The sequence below is a fragment of the Peromyscus leucopus genome, chromosome 3, assembly GCF_004664715.2.
Source record: "Peromyscus leucopus breed LL Stock chromosome 3, UCI_PerLeu_2.1, whole genome shotgun sequence".
Classification (NCBI taxonomy): Eukaryota; Metazoa; Chordata; class Mammalia; order Rodentia; family Cricetidae; genus Peromyscus; species Peromyscus leucopus.
This window is the reverse complement of record NC_051065.1, coordinates 88,314,742-88,335,498: the sequence shown is the minus strand read 5'-3', so window position 1 is coordinate 88,335,498 and position 20,757 is coordinate 88,314,742. Positions and strand designations below refer to the sequence as shown.

The 20,757-nt window shown below is 50.2% G+C and overlaps 1 protein-coding gene across 1 annotated transcript in view; it reads right to left on the bottom strand.

Moving 5' to 3' along the window:
- The window catches only part of Polr1a (RNA polymerase I subunit A), a 62,826-nt gene that overhangs the window by 5,374 nt on the left and 36,695 nt on the right, over window positions 1–20,757 (bottom strand). The window contains 15 exon segments of the mRNA XM_028860523.2: window positions 1,295–1,421; window positions 6,097–6,254; window positions 6,659–6,794; window positions 7,620–7,787; window positions 8,397–8,611; window positions 9,299–9,520; window positions 10,457–10,622; window positions 10,890–10,972; window positions 12,562–12,714; window positions 14,406–14,504; window positions 16,863–17,021; window positions 17,133–17,215; window positions 18,398–18,430; window positions 18,433–18,580; window positions 19,475–19,624. Of these exon segments, the coding sequence (XP_028716356.1) occupies window positions 1,295–1,421; window positions 6,097–6,254; window positions 6,659–6,794; window positions 7,620–7,787; window positions 8,397–8,611; window positions 9,299–9,520; window positions 10,457–10,622; window positions 10,890–10,972; window positions 12,562–12,714; window positions 14,406–14,504; window positions 16,863–17,021; window positions 17,133–17,215; window positions 18,398–18,430; window positions 18,433–18,580; window positions 19,475–19,624 (2,100 nt within the window).

The following is a 20,757-nucleotide window of genomic DNA, read 5'->3' as shown; positions in this document are numbered from 1 at the left end:
ATGCACCTGTGAGTCTTTCATGTTCAAGAGGGTTTTGTTTGTTTTGGTTTTTGAAGACAAGGTTTCTCTGTGCAGCCCTGGCTGTTCTGGAATTCACTCTGTAGACCAGGCTGGAGTTGAACACAGAGATCCCCTGCCTTTGCCTCTCAAGTGCTAAGGCATGCGTCACCACCGCCTGGCCGAGAGTTTTAGAAATTACCTGTAGGCAGCACACACGGCAGTGGGTTTTGCTGTGGCGTCTGATTACTCTCGGTCCACTCTGCCCTTAGCCGCCCTCTGCACCCTCCCTCCCTGCTCGTTCCTTAGTTCCTATGGCTTACCACACAGTCCCTCCTTCCGCTCTCAGTCACACATCTGTCATTACCCTCCCTTGTTTATCCCTTGACTTTTTAAAAAGGGTTAGGGATGCAGTTTAGTGGTAGAGGGCGGCCCAAAGTCATTAAAAGATGACAAAAAAATTGCTCCAACGTTGTGAGTGGGGACAAGGAAGGAGAACTCCTAGTTTCTTAGCCTCTTTCTGGCTAAGTCAAGACTGGACAGACGGTTAAACACAATCCATGTCAATCTGTGCTTGAGGTAGTAAAATAGCAAAGCCACAGGGCAGGGTTAGGGTTAGGGTGAGGGACCTAGGACTTTCTGATCTAGGCCACCCCCTCATTCTGGGTATGCCAGAGAGATGGCACAGAGCCAGACAGGGAATGCCCCGCACATGTGACGCCCTGCCCAAGTACGCTCACTGCACTGGCACTGGCCTCTCCCTGCAGGCCTGGGTAGTGCCGGTGCCTGCCTTAGGGACCTCCCACACTGCTCCTCATCCGGCCCACATCTACCCACTGCTTTGCTACCAAATAGTTTTTCTGCTCCTTCTCTTTTGTCACTGAGGCTCGACTTCTCTGCTTCAAATCACCCCTCTAGTCAGTGCCTTGGTAGTTTGGGGGAAGTTAAATGCAGAGAAAAATGAGACCAGAACAGAACGTTCAAAGGCTCAGTACACACCATCTTTAGGATGGAAACTTCTTACAGGTCGTACTTGGGATCAGAGACGGATGTCTGTAGGTCTGATCCAGAGCTGGGCCAACCATACTGCTGGCAGCCTCCCTGGCCTGGCCCATCATGCCTGGGAGTAAGTGTGGCTTGCTGGCCGAGAGCCGCAAATGCGGAGGGACATGGAGAGATGGGCTAGCACCAAGAAGGGAGCTGAGAACTATCACGGAACCTTCCCTAGGGAGCCCTTCATACCCCAGACTTAGGATCAGCCCGATGTACCTTGTAGGGGTCCCTAGCGCTCGCTTACCCGATTCTTCCCCGAGTCCTCAGCGTCATCAAGGTCCTTCTGTGTAGCTCTTCTAGTATTCACACTTCTGAAGGCTGATGCTTTGCTATTCTTCCTTTTGATGGCTTCCATTAGGAGTTTAAAGAATCTGTATGAGAAGAAAGTCACCCAGCCTTGTCAGTGCCCTGCCCTCTCGATGCTGAGGGATTTACATGGAGCCAGCACAAAGGACAGAGGTCAGTCTCTCCTACCCATCTCTACCTCCCCCCACTTTCTTAATCTGTCAGAAAGAACATCAGTCCTCACTCTAGCCTGCCTCGTCTGGACACACGCTCTGTGTTCTAGACTGGAGTGGTTCCTGCCCTTTTCAACCTGCTTGTCTGGACAGTGCGGGTTTTCATACGCATGGTTGTTCTAAGCATCACTTTCCCTAAAGCTTGGCAGAGCCTGTTCTTGGTAACAGACAGTTGTTGGTCCCCTGCGCCTGCCATCTAACCAGGACAGCAGAATCAGTTGTTGGAGACGGAAACCCAGCCTAGGACAGCCTGTCCCCTCCCAGACACCCGCAGGATCTCAAGAAAGTCAGTCGGTCTGGTTGGGTCAGAGGAATCCCCAGCCTCATAAACGGGGACCCCGACACCCGAATGAGAGAGGGCTTTCAAGTGCACCAGATCAAAGGGCAATGCAGCCAGCTCTGTGGTACGGAGTCAGACACAGTAGAAGCCAACCTACTGAAGGAACTCTCGCCCCCGTCCTCCTGAGCTCCCCATTGTAAGGGTGCCTCAGACTTCAGCCTGCCCCATCTCCACCTTGCTTTTTTATAAGCCTCACTCCCTCACCAGGCACTCAAGAGTCCCAAATGGACTGCTTTGAACTTTACACCCTGACCCTTGTGCTCATACAGCCTGTGCTCTGAGTCCCACTCGGAACCTAACCCACACCAGTCCTGTAGGCAGGAGAATGATGGAAGGACGGGCCCCCAGCCCGCCAGAAGCACAGGGTCTTAACTCGAGAAGCAGCAGGTCAAATGTTTGGTCATTAAAACCTAAAGAACGCCATCACTCTTCCCTGTTTTTTTAAAGATGTATTGATTTTATATGTTAGGTGTTTGCCTGCATGTACGTATGTGTACCATGTGTGTGCCTGGTACCCATGGAGTCCAGAAGAGGGTGTCAATCCCCTGGAACAGGAGTTACAGATGCTTGGGAACCAAACCTGGACCTCTAGAGCCATCTCTCCAGCCACCCGCTCCTGTTTGTCTTTTTAAAGAGTGCAGTTTTGTTGAGACTCACTGATCCAGTGACAAGCTTACTCACCAGGAGCTGAGGAACGGGGCAAGAGAGTCAGAAATGAGGCAGGGCATGACTTTGGAAAGATACAATCAAGTGGAAGGAGTGGACACCGAAGAGGCGAGAGTCTGGATCTCATCTGCTGTGAGGGATCACTCAGCCAGGGCACCACAGAGTGGACAGGCAGACAGGTGCTCCCTCAGAGACTAGGGTTATCACTGTCATCAGTGTCTGTCTGTCTGTCTTAGTATGGACACACACACACACACGCACACACACACACACCCCGGTTATGAATGTCATCAGTGTCTGTCTGTCTGTCTGTCTCAGTATGGACACCCCACCCCCCTAGGGTTATCACCGTCATCAGTGTCTTTCTCAGTATGGACACCCCAGCTCTGAGGTTTTTGTCCACCATTCACATCTGTCCATCTGTTCATACTCTCAGGCATCCTTCGGGCATCTGTACTCTCAACACATTCCCAATCTTGCTACCATCCTCTAATGCTAGGCTGAGGTGCAGATGTAACTCCTCTAAAATGCCTTCCCTCTAGGACTCCTTCCTACGTTGCCCGCCTCTCTTGGTGTCCAGAACTGTTGAGGACATGGGTGAAGGTGGATGAGCGAACAACTTATCTGCTTGTCATGTGATCAGCAATGTTCAGTGTTTCCTGAGGTGCTGCCAATGTGCTCTTCTGCGATTGTGCCAAGAGCAAGGGGAGTGATGACCCTCGGTGACTGCTCTTTGAAGGTCATGCTATCTGTCAGTGTGGCAAATGAAAGGAACCAGAGGGGCACACGGCAGAGGAACCAGCCATCCCACAGGAACAACTATGAACTGGGAACATGACCCTTCACTGTTTCCAAAAGGGCCTGTCAACATCCCCACCCCTGCTGCTGCGAGAGTCAATTTCTGCTCAGTTGCTTGACTGCCAGGAGGGGCTCCTGGGTTAAGTTCACGGCTGGGGCAGGAGCCAGAACCTACGGTCCTTGACTCTTAGTCCACTGCTCTTTCCACTTTATCACTCTGGCCCACACTTCCAGGTTAGCCACACAAATATTCAGAGTGATGGGTGCCAGCAGAGATCTCTAAGAGCATTTGTGCTTCCTGTCTCAATCCAAGGAACACCTCTGTTTCTGTTCCTTTTCTTTCCATTACCCATTAAAAATAAATAAATAGTATCTCCTGATCTCACAGATGAGGAGGGAGAGAAGGAAAAGGGGAGGCAGAGACAGGAGAGAAGAAGAAAGGAGGAACAGCTGCCTGGGCAGGGCTCCCTTGCCCCCTTCCATTTCCTGCGAGCTCTCAGGCCTTAAGTGGTTGAGTCACTCACCGCCTGGGCTGACAAAGGAACTCTAAAACCGCAGCCCAGATTACAGGCTGCTCTTACTTTATCTGCCTGGGACCTCAGAGGCCCGCTCTGGAGTCACTAAGACTACCCCTGCCCAAAGTGACTGCACACGGCCTTGTTTATCACGGCTTTCCAGTGTACAAGCAAAACACGTCTAGGAGATGAAAACATACTTCACTGCTGGGAACAAGCCAGAGTTGTCACTTGCTGGGAGGAAACAAACAAAAGGTAGTGTAGGGACTGGTGGGATGGCTCAGTGGTTAAGAGTACTTACTGCTCTTCCAAAGGACCCGAGTTTAGTTCCCAGAACCTATGTTGGGTGGTTCACAATGCCTGTAACTCCAGCGCCAGGAGGATCTAACATCTCTGGTCTCTTTGGACACCTGCATACAACATGCCCACACCCACATACAGACATACACGTACACACATAATTAAAGTGATACAAATAAACCTTTTTTAAAAAGTGATTTACTACCTTCCCTTCCACAAGGCAGTCAGAATTCTAAGCTGAGCTGGTATGTGCTTTATACCATACGTCCTACCTGCTTGGCAGCTAAAGCTCTGGGTAAAGAGAAATGGTGAAAGCCGTCAATCATCCTCAAGAGGCCCCATGGTTGATTCCCACTTCTCAGAAGAGCTTCCATGCCAGTACAAACATCTGCTGTACCTGGGAGCCCTGCTCGCCTCTGCTAACTAACGAGCTGGCAGGCTGGAGCCTATACTGTGCCCTGTCACTTTGCCCAGTGTCCCAGAGCACATCAAGGACTGCCCGATGGAACAATCACAGGAGGCACTGCGTTTGCGCAGCCAGCAACCTTGTCCAGGGCTCAAGCCACCGGGCAGGATCAAGCTAGTCCGTGATTCCGTCCAAACGACATCATTCTGATCCAAGATCAACTGTCCTGACAACCGTCCTAATGGTCATCTGCTTAGAAGGCCACTTAACAATGCGGTCTTACCTGTAGGGCGGACGAAAAGGACGAAAGGCAAAGTAGTCCCGCTCTTTCAGTCTCACCCGCTCACCCCAGTAGCTGGCTGGACTAACTCGGCAGAGGAGTGGGATGGCTGAATTCAGCAGGAGAACTTTCTTCTCAGCCCTGCCTCTGGTTCCCGTGTGTGTGTGTGTGTGTGTGTGTGTGTGTGTGTGTGTGTGTGTGTGTGTGTGTGTGTGTGTGTGTACATGTACACGTATGCTGGTATGCAAACAGAGGTCAGAGGACAGTCAACTCCTGAGACTCAGGCTTGGTGGCATGTGTCTTTACCCACTGAGCCACCTTGCTGGCCTGGTTCTTTACAAGTTAGCACTCTGAGGAGACCTGGGGTCCTGTCTACATTACAGGCGGTGGTCGGGGCATACAGCCGAATCCTGTTAATGATGGCATCTTTTCTGCCTAAAAGTGTATTTACTAGTTACTGATACTTAAATGTTAGGAGGCTGTTTTTTTTTTCTCTCCCTCTCCCCACCCAAAGCAAAAGCATGTAACAAGACAGCAAGAGGAGTCAAGCCTTCCATACTTTAAATCAGAAGGTAGGGGCGCCCTGGCACAGATTCTTGAACATGAGAGCCAACCTCCTGAAACAGGGTCCACACTCTGCCAGTGGCCGCCCAACCTGCTTCACCACCATAGGGTCAGAGGGCAAGTCAAGTGCTCTGGTGAATCTCCCCACCCTTCCGGCCTTGTACACTCAGCCTTATGACCCATGCTTTCAAACACCCAGAGAACCTGAACTTGACAGAAAAAGGAAGTTCATTCTCCCTAGCAGATAGAAACCAGGATTTCTGAGTATCCATCTACAGCAGTGGGTTAACAACATGTCATGGCTCCCATCAGCAGACTAGAAATAAATGAGGAACCACATCATGCCTAGAACCCCAACTCTACACTGGGGGCTGGTTGAACCGCAGGAGCTGCACTGTGAAGGCTCCTTCTGCTTCCTCTACACGTCCTTCCAGATCTTAGTACCGCAAGCTGGAGAGGACTCACCAATCCAAGACAGGCTGAGGGAATGGTACGTGACACAGGAGGGTCACCCTAACAGCACAGACTGGGGTGAGGGCTCCATATTAGCGGGTGGGTGGGCGGGCGGGGCCTACTGTTTTCTAGACTCTTGCTTTGTGGGCTCAGGCCAGGAGTGCTTCATGGGTCAAAGTCAAAGACAAACACAGCTGAGTGCTGACCTGGTTTCCATGAAGTGCAAGATGTCCTCAGGTCTCAGGCACTTCTCCTGCTGGTAATACGCATGTGGCAGGAAGTGAAAGCGGAGCTCATACACCCGGGATTTGTTCTGTTTTTCCCCCATATGGAAGGACTCTTGGACATCAACTTTCTGCAATACCTAGAACCAGATGAACCAAGTCTGAGCCAATCAGGCCCCAGGTGACTGTACTGCATGTGGATCACAAGACATCAAAAGTTGGAGGCAGAGAAACCCCGGGGAGCTCCGCCTGTATACGTCCTTGGGGTACGTCAGGAGTGCACAGCCAAGAAAGCGCTTCCAGAGTGTGGCCGTGCCTCCTGCCCAGGCCAGGTTAGCCCAGGCAGCGTTCTTACTGCACTCTTCAGCAGACGCCATGGAACTGACAATGACCTCAAGAGTTTCTTCCTGCTTAGCACCTGGCACAGACAGTCCGTCTCCCAGGTGGAAGACTGGGGCTCAGATGCCAGCAGGCTGCTCTGTTGGGGTGGGGGGTGCGGGATTAGGCCTCCTCCCGTGTGTAATCCAGTAGGAGAGACAGTTACCTCCCCCAGGCACACCCTGGTGAGCTGCTTCTTCAGGCTCTTCACTCTCCTCAGGGCTTTCTTGGTGTTGAACACAGGCACGCTCATCATGGGTGTCTTGATGTTGGCACTGGCCACCATGAGAATCTCCCTCAATCTGTCAAGCAGTGATACATCTCATCAACATAACCAGATTTTCTTGTTTGCCCGAAAACTCTTTTAAAGACGGCAGAGTGTGTCTGTGGTGTGAGGGGCCTTGGGATACTTATTGCAGGAATATGTTTTCTCAGTCCCAGCTCTGGCCCTGCCAGAGTCCGCCCTGCAGTACTGGCCCTCACGTGCAGAGTTATTCTAAGGCTCGCTTCCTTCACCAGTCTCAGCACTCAGCAGCTAGAGCTTACCAAATGGATGAGGAACAGAGGAAGACTAAGCTAGAGCCAGCCCTCAGCACTCTTACGGAACCCTGTCACCCTCAGCCCCACAGTCTAGGGCTCAGCCTCCTGCAGTCCTGGGAGAGAACCCTCATGCTGGGAAGCTGGGGAAGCTCTCCAGAGTCAACCTGTCAAAACTGGAACGACCCGAACGCAGGAGCATGGCCCACACTTTGTCTCCAGCAATCATCACACAGCAGTGTACAGACATGTGCCTAAAGGGCCAAGGCCACAGGAACGGCACTCCTGGAGTTGGGCGACAGGGGGCACTGTGCTGGAGTGTTAACAATGGTCTTGTGTGTATGGTCTCCTAAGCAGCTCTGCTCACCGATGAAGGAAGTGGCAGAGGGATACACAGATTCTCAACACCTAGCCACAGAAACCACTCAGGCTCCAAATACGCTCCAGAATTTCAACCGAGGAGCCACACTTAGAGAAAACCTAATCTCACTCACCAGTTCCCCTCCCTGCCCTCTCATAAAGTAACTCCTTTCCAGGAACATTAGAGCAGATCTTACAGCGGCACAGTGTGCACCTTTCCACCCCCATACCTCGGAATGCCCAGGGTGACATTCATCTCGCCTCTGCCTGCAAAGTGGAAGGTGTTCAGTGTCATCTGTGTGGAGGGCTCCCCGATGCTCTGGGCAGCCAGCAGGCCAACAGCCTCGCCTGGGTCACACAGTGAGCGCTGCCACTTCAGCTGCAGTAAGGTTCTCAGCCTGGAGACGTAAGGGACAGCAGTAATCAAGAACAAGTATCGAACTGCCCACCACACCACCAGAAAGTAGAAACACAAATCCCTAGCTGCCTCCTTGTTTGAACTGCTCAGGTTTGCCACAAGAACGTGTCCTTGCCAGACCAGTGACACAGGCCTCTGGCAGTGCTTATTTTGAGGACCATTCACATCCTCTCCCCGACTAGCAAGAGAAGTTTAGAGAGGGCTTCCACTTCCTCCTGTACAAACTGGAAACAGGTTCAGGTTTACCAGGCAGTCAGAGGAGGGGTGTGCTCCCATATGTGGAGATCACATCACGTGTATCTGCACTGCATAATTCTACAATGTACGAACCGTCCTTCCCAGACGGCTGGTCGTTAGCAACAGCCACTCTCATATGCAGAAGGGGCTCACCAAACTGGGATGTATATGAACACCTATGTGTGGAGGGCAGTGCACACGTGGAGGAAGCCACAGAGCTACATGCCCATACTCGTTCTTCTAGGTGCTTTTGAAGGCAAACACAACCCTCTGGGATGCAGGTGGAGGCTGCCTTTCTCTTCTTGAGTGGGTCAGGAGGCCCACACACCATGACACTGATCAACATCCTCACCTGTCGAGAGAAAGCTCTGATTTCTTGTAACTCCTCTCTGCCTGAGCTGCCCATTCCTGACTGTAGTCATCAATCTTTTTTTCAAACGTTTCAGACACAGACGCAAAGTAGATGTCCGGGCGCCACACAGACAGGCTGGGGTCAGGACACGGAGCGGCCCTCTTCTGGTATTTCCGCCGACTCTGCTCATCTAATTCATACCACATCTGTAACATCTGAACGGACAACAAGATGCACCTTAGCTCGATGGGAAGGCTTCACCAACTCCAGGCATAGACAGTGGCACAAGAAGACTCAAAGGATTGGGAGTAGAGAGAAGTGCAAGGCAGAAACCTGGCTGTGGTGAGGTAAGAACCACCTCAACACTTAAAACAGGAAGAGACTGTCCCATGGCATGCTGTGGACCAGGACACGTTCAGCAATTCATCCTGGCCTGGCAGAAGCGCAGCAGGGGCATGACATCATTATTTCCTGCCCAACTAGGATTCCTCTGGAGTCAAATGGGCAGTGTTCATGATTATGGCATGCTAAGAGCAAAGACTGTCCCAGGCAACCAGGACACCAGGAGTGAGGTGACCACCAAATGCCAGTCAGCACCTCTTCTCCCCAACCCAAGCTGGCCTCTCTCTAACAGGCCTCTACCCAGAGCTCTGCTCACAGCTGCCCCCCTTTCCACTCCTAGACTGGTCTCCCCGACCCTTCACGCCTGGTGTGGTGAAGAATCCCAATCAGCAGCTTAAGTAATTCCCTGAAGCCCTCTAATGAGTCTCCTAGTTACAGTCTCACTTGGCTGCCACTGGACATCTTGACTAATACCATTCTTTATTACGGAGCAACCTCTTATCCTTCCTTAGCTGAGGTCTGAACACACCAGGCACCATGGACACAGCCCCCCATGTTACCTGCTGGGTTTCTGGGCTGCGGCCATTCTCGTTCTTGCCCTTTAGGTTCAAGGCTTTCACAGCTGCCTGAATCTTCTGGGAAAAACTCAGAAAGGCGCCTTTTCTCAGCAGGGCATTAGAATGCTTGCTATGCCATTTTTTAATGGCTTTGAAGTGGCGGAGCACTTTCTGGGGATCTGCTCTGGATAAAACTTCATGAAGATGCTTGGATTTCATTATCACCTGAACAAATAAACCACACAGGCAAGAGGACAACATCAAAGGTGGGTCACACTGCATGACTTCAAGGGACCCAAAGTGCATAAGAGTCCTCAGGACACCTCTTGGAGGGGATCAAGTACACATTAGTGAGTAAAGTCCTTACTATCAGGACAGAGAGCAGCCCTGGGGAGAGGAAAAGATGGCCCCGGTACTGAGACAGGTGCAAGAGAGGCCAGGGCCCAGCCCAGACTGAGATCTTGATCCTGCCATCAGAACTAAGTCCTGGTCCGGTGGTGGTGGCACATGTCTTTAATCCCAGCACTCAGGAGGCAGAGGCAGGCAGATCTCTGTGAGTTCAAGGCCAGCCTGGTCTACAGATTGAGTTTTAAGACAGCCAGGGCTACACAGAGAAACCCTGTCTCGTAAAACAAAAAAACAAAAACAAAAACAAAAAAACCCCCCAAAACCCCACTAAGTCCTGGACAGCTCATGATGGTTTCTTTCAGCTCCCCAATCTGAAAAACAGGGTAACTGTTCAGTCCACAGTGATGGCCATTACCCATTACTTGGCATTAAGGAATATACAAGTTACAGATGTATGTAAAGTAGGCTTGCGTCCAAACCCTTGCCCCATCTCTCACCAGCTGCATACCCTAGCTTCAGCATTTAGTTGCCTCAGCTCTCAACTGGACAGAGTGCTACTGTAGTCCTAGACTGCACCAAGAACCAAGAAAGCACTTGCTGTGTGTTTCACTTTAAGGCCCGGCACCCCCGACCCCACAGGTACACATGTGCTGCCATGACCTCATGTGGCCATGGTCTAAGCAGGAGCTTTGACGGTATCAAATGCTCCAGGATACTGGGGGGCTTTACAAACTTCCAGCTTTTCTCAATGGTCACATGGATGGAGTGGCGGGACTCTAGCCATCACCCACAGGCACAAGAGCCTGACCTTACCTCGTAGTTACTGGCCAGGAAGGGGAACTGCTTGGGCTGCAGAAACTGTGTCTTGGGGATGTCCAGGCCATCCTCCCCATACAGGAACTGTACCACACTGCCATCACTGTCACGAACTGTCAGATCATACTGGATGACCAGCCCCTCCAGGTGCTTGATGATACACCTGTAGGAAACACCCTGCTCAGTGCCCACAGGGCAAACACCTCCCAGGGGGTCTGAGAGGGACAGGTGACAGTAAAGGGGAGGTAGGGGACTGCTGTTCCAGATAAACAGTAATGTAGAAATACTCTGTGCTATTTTCTGTCTCAGGCTACACACGGAGACATTAAAAAGAGATTATATCATCCAAAGAACCCTTAGCGACACATGATAGGTGCAAGGTCCTGGGACGCCAGCCCCACCCACCAGAGGCTGCAGCAGGTGCTTTTACCTTTGGAGATAGCCAGACCGGCTGGTTTTGACAGCGGTGTCCACCAGGCCTTCTCGTCCCGCCATGCAGTGGAAGAAGAACTCCTAGGGGAATGTGGCAGCCAGGTCTCAAAGATGGCAGTGAGCACCATGCATTCCCTAGAGGGCTACTCAGGTGCCACCCTATGCACCCTTTCCTAGCCATGCAGACTGTTCCCTTCCTAGATCCTAGAAGCCTGGCTTTCACAACCCCAATGGCTCCTAAAGACTTCTGTGGTCCCTTGGGATCTCTCTCTTCCCTGACTGAGGTAGAGGGACATGTGGGTCAAAAGCGACAGGAGCTGAAAGCCCTACATGTACTATGCCATCCTCAAGACACTTGACGCCACATTTCCAGTGAGAAGCAATGCCAGAGTTCAACCCCATCCTGTAAATCCTGTGCTTGGATTCTGCATTAAGGTGAGGCCCAAACTTCTGTTTGTTTGGTTTTGAGATAAGGACTCATTTGTAGTCCAAATTGACCTTGATTTTGTGATCCTTATGCCTCAGGCTCCTGACTAATTGAGATTACAGTTGTGAGCTATAATTGGGATTACAGTTGTGAGCTATCATGCCCAGCTCAATGATTTCTTGATATACTAAAGGGTGGGAGTGAGAATTTGAAATATTCTTGTCTACACAGCTTTTCCAAAATTTTGACTTCCACCACAGGAAGAATACATTTACAACATCCATCAGCATACATGCAAACACACACTGAGAGAGAAGGAACTCGAGGTAAAAAATGGTTCTATCTCATCCCTTATTACATGGGACAAACTATTTTCTCTACCACTCACTCTGTTCTGTTATATAAAGGAATGCTGAACATTATCTACTACAATGAACTCACTATGTAGACCTGGCTGGCCTTGAACTCTCAGAATTTGAAATATTCTAGTCTACATCAACCCACTACCATCTCTTGCCTACAGGCTGTGGATGATCCTGTGAATGCTTGTGTGGAGTCAATGGAGGGGCCTGTGGAGCAGCCAGCAGCCTGGGAATAGTTCCGGCATCCTTTCAGACATGCACGGCACTATGGAATCAAGGTACTATCATCCAAAGGGCCGTTCCCTCAAGGAATATATATGCTGAAGCAAAATTAGGTACCTGCTACAGATGTCCTGTTATTACAGTGAGGGGAGGGAATGGGAAAGGGGAATCTGACAAATTAATCTCCACGCTCCTTTTCGTGACATGAGCACCTTGGTGACTGGCATTCCTTTTCTAGCTGCTTCAGAAGCAGCTAAGAACTGGCTTAGGATGGGTACATCACAGACAAGGGTGAGGCCAAGATCAATCTTGTCTTTTCATTTTCTTTTGAGGCAAGGACTTGCTATGTAGCTTTGGCTGGACTCAAACACGACAATCCTCCTTCCTTGGGCAAATACTGGGATTACAGCATGAGCCACCATATCTTACTCAATCTTTTCATTTTACCACTAAACATTTATCACATGCCTACTATGTGTCAGCACTTTGCTAGCTCTAGAATCACAGTGGGGACCACCACGTGGTGGTTGTGTGTTCTTGGACTCTGTGGTCTAGCCTTTAACATTTTCCACTTGACTGTTCTTGTGCTGTTATTGACGAGGCCATAGGTCACCAATATTAGGCCTAGAACGGAGGGAAAATACTAAAAAGACACATACAGGAGGCCTGATACCGGTAAGGAACCTTCCAGTGACGAAGCCGCCAGCCCTGGGGGTGAACTCGTAAGGCTCAAAGCAGGGCAGTGACTTGCCAGATGCCATCAGCGGGGGTCTCCGACCTTCCAACTCAATCTGGCCCAGCAGGCAAGAGATCTGGGGAGAGGAAAGACAAACCAGTCAAGGTTTCTGTGAGGGCTAAGCAGCACTTCGTCTGAACAGAATTCCAGCTGTCCATCAAGAACAACATTTGGAAATAGATCTACAAGGCCAACATGGAAGCACATTTCAAGAAAAAGTTGGCTCTGGCTTCTTTACATTTGGGGACAGTTGAGAACAAGTGATGCTTAGAAAAGAAGCCATGACTTAGAATCATCACGTTATACCTGGAAGGACCATGAAGGTTCGTACTGGTTGGTTTTCTGACAACTTTACATAAGCTAGAACTTTCTGGGTAGGGGACCGTCAATTGAGAGAATGCCTCTATGAGGTTGCCTGGAAGCAAGCCCGGAGTGTATTTTCTTTGTTAATGATTGATGTGGGTGGGCTCAGCTCACAAGGGGTGCTACCTACCACCCAGTGCAGGTTGTCCTCAGTTTGTATGAGGCAGCAGGCTGAGCAAGACCCAGGGACAGTTAGTAAGCAGTATTCCTCCATGGCTTCTGCTCCATGGCCTGCCTTGAGTTTCTACTCTGAGTTCCCTTAGCCACTGAGTACGAACCTGAGAGGACTAAGATGAAATAAACTCCTCCCCAAGTTGTTTTTGGTCACTGTGTTTTATCAAAGCAAGAAAAACCCTAACTGAGAAAAGTTCCAATGGAGAAATGGAAGTCCACAGGAAAAACTAATCCTAGAGCCAGAGAGAAGTCAACCCACTCATCTGTACGCTTAGGAAATTGCATATGAATACTCCAGTAAAGAGTGTGTGTGGGGATATCTGTATTTCCCTTTAGTTAGTGGGCTCTTGGCAGGGTGTTCAGCCTTTAAGCCCACTCTGTCTCGGCACTCACCGAACAATGGAACATGCCCCTTAAGAGCCTCTCAGAGTCATCAGGATTGAAAAATGAAAAACCCACATCAAAACAGGTTCTAAGATTTGTGAAATCCACAGCACCAAGGAACTCTGGGAAGATAATGAGACTCAAGAGGTAAATGATCCTTGAAAGAATGTCTACAATGCAATAGTAAATGAAAAAAGTAGAGAATGCAAGCTCATAAGATTCTCTGTGTGTGGTAGGCACAGGTATGAAATCACGTGTGTACTTGTGAAGGCCAGGGGCTGACACTGGCTGCTTCCTCAATCTCTCGTCACCTTTATGTTTTCCATCAGGGTCTTTCATTGAACTGCAAACTCATCAATTTGGTTAGGCCAGCTGGCCAATGAACTTTAGGGACTGCTCCTCCCCACCAAGAAGGGGATTACAGGCATCTGCTGTCATGTCCAGCTTTTGGTGTGGGTTCTGGAGATCTGAACTCAGGACCCTGGGCTTGTGAAGCAGACACTTTATTGACTGAGCCATCTCCTTATTTCAACATCAAGATTATACTGAACTTTTACATGGACAAGTGGTGTGCAGCTATAACATGCACATATCCAGCACAGTACCTGGTGTTATAACACATCCCCATGTGATATATAACCAACTTGCGTATTTCCATCCGCTCTTTCTACACACTGACACTGGTTAGCACTTGCACTGACTTCTACATGCTTGAGTGTTTTTCAGTCTTCTCAGTTATATTTTACATGGACTGAGGAGGTTTTAGGATCAGCAATGAACCAGCAAGCTAATTCCTGACGTCAGCCCTCCCCTCTGGCACACTGGATAGAGTACTTCTGCTCATACTTGCATCGTGTTCACAGTCGACCCTTTGGCTCCCGACTGCACCATCATCTGGAGGTTGTTCTCGGGGAACTGTCTGTGCAAGCCGAAAGGCATACATGCCTGTGGATCAGATCAGTGCGCTGGTCAGTGACTTCATCTTTTTGAAATTGCACACTCAGAAGGTAAAGTTATGACACAGAAACAATAAAGCCAGAGAGAGTACTGATCTCCAGCCAAGGGCTGAACTGCACTGAAGACAAAGGAAAGCCCAACCTGGCACCATCCTTTCCCTAAAACCTTCAGATGGGTGCCCTGCCCCCTGCTACGCTCAAAGAGCCCCAGGTTTCATTCACTGGCCAAATGGCAGCAAAAAGGGAGACATAAAGGCTGAGAAGAGGGTGGGGCTGGCAAATCCCATCTGAGATTCTGACAAGGAGATAGATGTGCTGGTGTAAGAACGGCCCCACAGACCCCCACATTTGAATGCTTAGTGCTGGCCTTCCTGGCCACTCCCCCAGCTACATGACCACACATGCGCTGTTCAGATGTTTAGTCATTCCAGGGCTTTACACCCTATGTAATCCGTGCACACAGCGTGATCACGCAATCTATGTGCATGTGTGGCGTAGTTCCATAAGACCATATGCACATGTGCAGGGGAATCCACAAAAAGCGGTTCACAGACTCCTCCCCCTTCTTCTCCACCCCACCTCTCTCCCTGCATATGTCTTCCACAGGCCTGATCACATTCTTTCCTGTGTCTCCCTTCTCCTAATAAAACTCTGATAGTGGGTTTTGTTGTGCCTCATGGCTTTTCTAGCATGGTAACAGTGCTGCTTAATGAATAACATTTCGTCGCCACATGAAACCAACACTTAGTCACCAGGAAGTGGCAATATCTGAAAGGATTAGAAGGCCTTGTTGGAGGAAGTATGTCACTGGAAGTGGGCTTTGAGGTTTCAAAACCTTAAGCCCAGGTCCTCCCACGCTCCCTTTCGCATGCTGGCTCTCTCTTGCTCTCCCTAGGGATCAGGAAAGAGAACTCACTCAGCTACTTCTGAGTTACTTCTCAGCTACTTCTCCAGCACCATGTCTGCCTGTGTGCTGCCCTGCTCCCCACTGCGATAATGACTAACCACGGAAAATGTACGCAAGCCCACAATTAAATGCTTTCCTTTGTAAGAGTTGCCTTGGTCACGATGTCTCTTCACAGCAACAGAACAGTGACTAAGACAATAGACAAGAATAAAATCTAAGCCTGCGGTGGTGGAACACACACACCTTTAATCCCAGCACTCAGAAGCATATGGATCTCTGAGTTTAAGGCCAGCCTGGTCTACAGAGTGAGTGCTGGACAGCCAGGACTACATAAACACTTTTTTGAAAAAAATAAAAAATAAAATAAAAATCTAAGGTGAGGTCCTGATGAATCAGCCCAGGAAAGCTCAGTCTGGATGCCCAGAGCCAGTGCATCACCAATGTCCACACTTGCCAGCACGCCGCCAAGCACAGCAGAAGGGAGAAAGCCCTACAGAGAGGTCCTGGGGACCATGACATGGGTTCTGAATCTGTTTCAGTCTTTGCTTGGGCATCCAGACACCCTAGTCAACACAGGAGGTTGGAAGAGGGCAGGAAGTGGGAGCCGTGGGACAAGAAGCTGTTCTAAGATGTGCTCTGTCCGCCCTGGTGGACAAGGCTCCTGCTTTCCCAGGCAGCGCTAGTGGGCTCCTCTGACTAAAACCTTCTACCGAGGAGCGCTATCTCCTAGGCCACCAAATGAATGCTGTAAGGCAGCAAGAGGACCACAAACTCTGATGTGGAGCCATAGCCTTGCCCTTTTTTCCTCAGGCTGGGCCCCAGGGTCTACCAGCAGAGTGAAAACCAGGCTGGCTCCTCCTCCAAACCACAGGGTGTAGGAAGTTCAGGCTCCGGAACAGGAGCACAGGCAGAAGTGAGCTGTGACCCCGACCTAGGCAGCTTCCCCTCTCCTTCTGAACTGCCACAGGCTGGGCTTGGCACTGTGCACGAGCAAGCACTGTGAAGCAGTGCTCCTCACATTCACTCAGTAAGTACCAAGTCCGCCATGAACTTGAAGCCAGGCACTGACCTCTGGCTCTGCTGTATGAGCGGCAGTGGCTTCTGCCTCTTATTTTGTTCATCCACCTACAGTGGAGTGGGTTCTACAGTCCAGCTTCTTTCTTCAGTCCCAAGCAAGCACATTTAGAAATGTTGCACAAAGCGTTCCCTTTTTAGCACAAACCCAAGGCCTTCCCAGACTGGAATGGAGAGAATAAAACCCTGAATTCTTCATAAAGACGGAGTCTACTTACCCAACTTCAAACCTCACCTACTCAGTTGTTAAGTAGTCAAACTGCTCTAAAGGGCCCAGGGTGAGAATCAAAATGTAATTCAAAACAAATCAACAAAAAATCAGCATTCAAAAAGATGGGGATGTGTGCACTGTATGGCCAGGCTAACCTTGTTGATCTCATTGCTGTAATGGTTCACTTCCTCCTTGAACTTCATATCAATCATGTTGAAATCCCTCTGGTTTTTGCCCAGATGGGCATCCTGCCATTTCCCTTGGATCTCATCACATGACACAGCTTCTGGTAGGTTCAATGCAGCCCTGACAGCCTAGAATAAAGAAGGAACAGGAGGTGGTAGCCAAAGGAGGGGTAGTTTTTAGTCTGTAAGATAAGCAGCCCCTGGGACAGCAGCCCACAGCCTCCCAAGCCTCCTCTTTACCCGGGGCCCACACTGGGTGGATTCTTCAATGATGCGCTGTCTCTTCACGTCTGCATCTGGCTTAACCAAAATGTCTTCTACACCTGCAAAGGCAAACAGATAAGTTCAACAGGGCCCATGCCTAATGTCTCACTGGCTTATAAACTTGGTGATGCTAGATCCAAAGCTGAGAGTCACAGACACAGGAAGCTCTGGAATAGTGATATTAACATATATATATATAACATAGGAAAGTCTAAACATCCATAAGCGATAAAATCAAGGCTCAAAATTGAGGTACACAGCTAGAAAGTAGGCTAGGCTTGAGTTACACACTTGTGCTTTTAGCCAGAAGCTCTGCTGGCTACATCCAATAAATCTGTGTGGGATGAAATGGCTAGATTTAGGCTGAAAAGCTGTTCAGTGGTAGAAGAGAGGCAGACAGTGAGTGTCCCAGGAGCCCCGGCTATGTGTACAGCTGTGAATACGTGCATACCAAGGACACACCCATGTCAAGAGGGGCAACAGTCAAACGTTCCTCAGCACTGACTGCCTCGGAAGGGTACACGGTCCACATCCCTTCAGTTAAGCCCATCCTTCAGCTCAAAGGACTGAAGAACAGCTCACCCTGATCAGTAATTTCTTTTCAACCCAACAATATTTTGTTTCTACCTGTGAATGTCTCAGACTTAAGAATCCCTCAGCCAAGGTTTGAGTGGGAAGGCAACAATGAGTATTAAAAACTAGAGCAAACATCTGGAATCCCAGTACAATAGCCTGGAAACCTGAGGCTTCTGAAGGCTACGTGTGAGCAGAAACGATTCCTCTCCACGGAAGCCAAAACCCACAAGTGCAGGCCCTGCCGTGAGGACACATGCAGGCCATCCTTGTGAAGATGACCCCGCCTGAACGAAGGTGGAAGGAGGTTAGTGGGCCTCCCCCACAGCTCCACTCCTGCTGGCCTGGCCTTGCTTCCGGTCAGCCTTGTGGCATGGGGATCACCGGGGCACTTGAGCCGTCCCTGTCTGTGCCATGGGCTCACAAAGCTACAGCATGACAGCTGCTTAGGTCCCGGCTTCACTTGTGAGCTGGCCCTAGGAGCTACTGCTGTCATAAAGGGTGGGGTGAAGAAAGGGACATGACGGGACTGGCGACAGGAAGGGCTGCTCTGTGCTGTCAGATGGACAGCACTGAAGGGAAGAGTCTAAACAAACATCTACCAAGAAAACAGCCTAGATGCCATCCTGCGGGGTCAGCAGAGCCAGGGCCCTGAGCCTCGTACTTACCCAAGGTGAAACCTCTGTAGAGCTGCAGGTAGGCGTGAAGAGGCGGGCCAGGCAGGTGAGCACCCTGCCGCTGGTCTCTCCCCCGTAGATCTCATAGCAGCAGTGGACCAGGCCGTAGGCAGAGCTCCCGTAGTGTGCCTTGTCTAGCACTCCGCAGAGCAGCTCCCCTTCCCTGATGATCACCTGGGTAGGGAAGGGTCACCAGTAACACACACTTGAAATACGGGAGACAAACGCACACTGGCTAAGTTTTGTTTTTGTTTTTTGTTTTTCGAGACAGGGTTTCTCTGTGCAGCTTTGTGCCTGTCCTGGATCTCGCTCTGTAGACCAGCCTGGCTCTACCTCCTGAGTGCTGGGATTAAAGGCAGGCGCTGCCACCACCCAGCACTGGCTAAGTTTTTAACTGCACACAGTAAGCTGTTATCTATACAGGAAAAAGAAGTAGCTGCTCCAGGTCTGCACAGAATATCTCCTGGTCCTGACACAGGACAGGGGATGGGGTTCATTGGTAGAGCTCATTCTAGGCATGCAGGGGACCCTGGGTTCAATACCCAACACTACGGAAAGAAGAAAGAGGGAGGAGGGAGGGACAGAGGAAGGCAGGCCCTGTTAAAATATACAGCCAGCTGCAGACGTGAGACGCCTGCTCACCAAGAGCACACTTCAAGGCCTTGGTGACCTTTGGTGTGAGTGTGCTCTCACAGTGGCACAGCATTGGGGCGGCCACCTTGGCCTTCCCTAAGCCTGCTTTTGAAGGTCTGGAGCTGGGATTTGGGGACCTCGTGGCAATTTGGTTAACTCAAACCACACAGAGGTCTTGAAGGAAAACATGGGCTCTACGTTGTAAGGCCTGCAGAATCAGCACCAGCTTTTGGGAAGCCTTCCCAACCCAGCAGCTGTTTCATACTGAGAGCCAGAGGGCAGAGCTCAACCCTGACCACTTTAAACAAAAGCGGATACCAATGTGGACAAAACTTGTCCTCTGAGGCATGGCATCAGTTTCTGGATACGTTTTAAGTCAATCTGCCTACCACCAGGGACAGAAGTCAACTTTATAATAACAAAGGACAGCCGTACCTGGGACTCACACATAGAGTCGGGGTCAAAGTCAGGAACAGGCCGAGGGGTTTCCTTCACCCAGGCTTTGCTGCCAATTTTTGCCTTTCCAGATAAATTCAGGGGGGCGTAGTCCTCTGGGATTATGTTTATGAGCAGGGTTGACACAACCTGGAGAAAAGGAGGACAATGTGATGGGAGGGGAAGAGATAGCTGATCTTTTAGGACCTTCTGCCTCATGATGCCATTTCTCATGCTCAAGGCACAGTAGGCAATCAGGTCCTCTAAAGACAAGTCCACCAAAAATATACTAAAACTTCATTAGGATTTTATTCCCTAAAGTACTTCATCCTAGAGCGAGCAATCTCTGAGAATTGCATTACATTTCTGAACAGTCCCAAGGAAGGATAATTGTTTGGGGGTCAAAATGAGCATCTGGTAATTGGTAAAATAACAAAAGCAAAGACTCAGCAAAGGTGAGAGAGATGGGAGGCTCCCACCACGCCTCACCTGCCAGAAGGGAAAGCTGAAGCAGTCTCAGTCACCCCAACAGTGACAATTACTACTGTGTTCAGCAACTTCCTCCCTGCACTAGAGCTTGGACTCTCAAGGCAGGGACACAGCGGCGAAGAAGTGACTAAGGAGCTTCCCACGGGAGGCCTGAAACATCTGAGAAACAGGCTGCAGAGTGAGGCACCAGGGATCGGGGTGCCCTGGGAGCGGGCGTGCACTGAGGGGCACGTTCAGATCTAGTGCTGCTTGTTCCCAGCCTTCAGACAAGGTGCCTTCACTCCTCCGCAATTATCTATCAACTGCTATGAGCCAGGCTCTGAGGAGAGGGGGAAGCTCCTTGGAGCCTTGACTCCCTGGGCATCCATGCTCTAGAGGAAAACAGAGCAAGGAAAGGTAACTCAGAGCACAGAGAAGAGGGCACCGTGATTCTAAACTAGGTGGGCAGGGAAGGCCTCAGTCAGCAGTCAGGGACTGGATCCCGTGTTTCAGGGCAAGGGGCAGGAAGAGTGGGTGGAAAGGCTTAGCTTGAGTGAGAAGGAGAGTATCTGGTAGGTTTTGATGTGTTCTGCCTTGGCTAATGTGGGCTACTATACCCAAATACCCTAAACTGCACAAAGCATGAATAGGAATTTATTTCTTTTAGTTATGGGAGCAGAGGAGGACAAATGAGGCAGACAAGGAGGCTGGGGAGGGTCCTGCTTTCTAGCATAAACGGAGACTTCCTACTCGGTCTTGACTTGGTGGAAGAGTGCTTGCAGACTTACAAGGGCGCAAATCCCATTCCTTCTGCT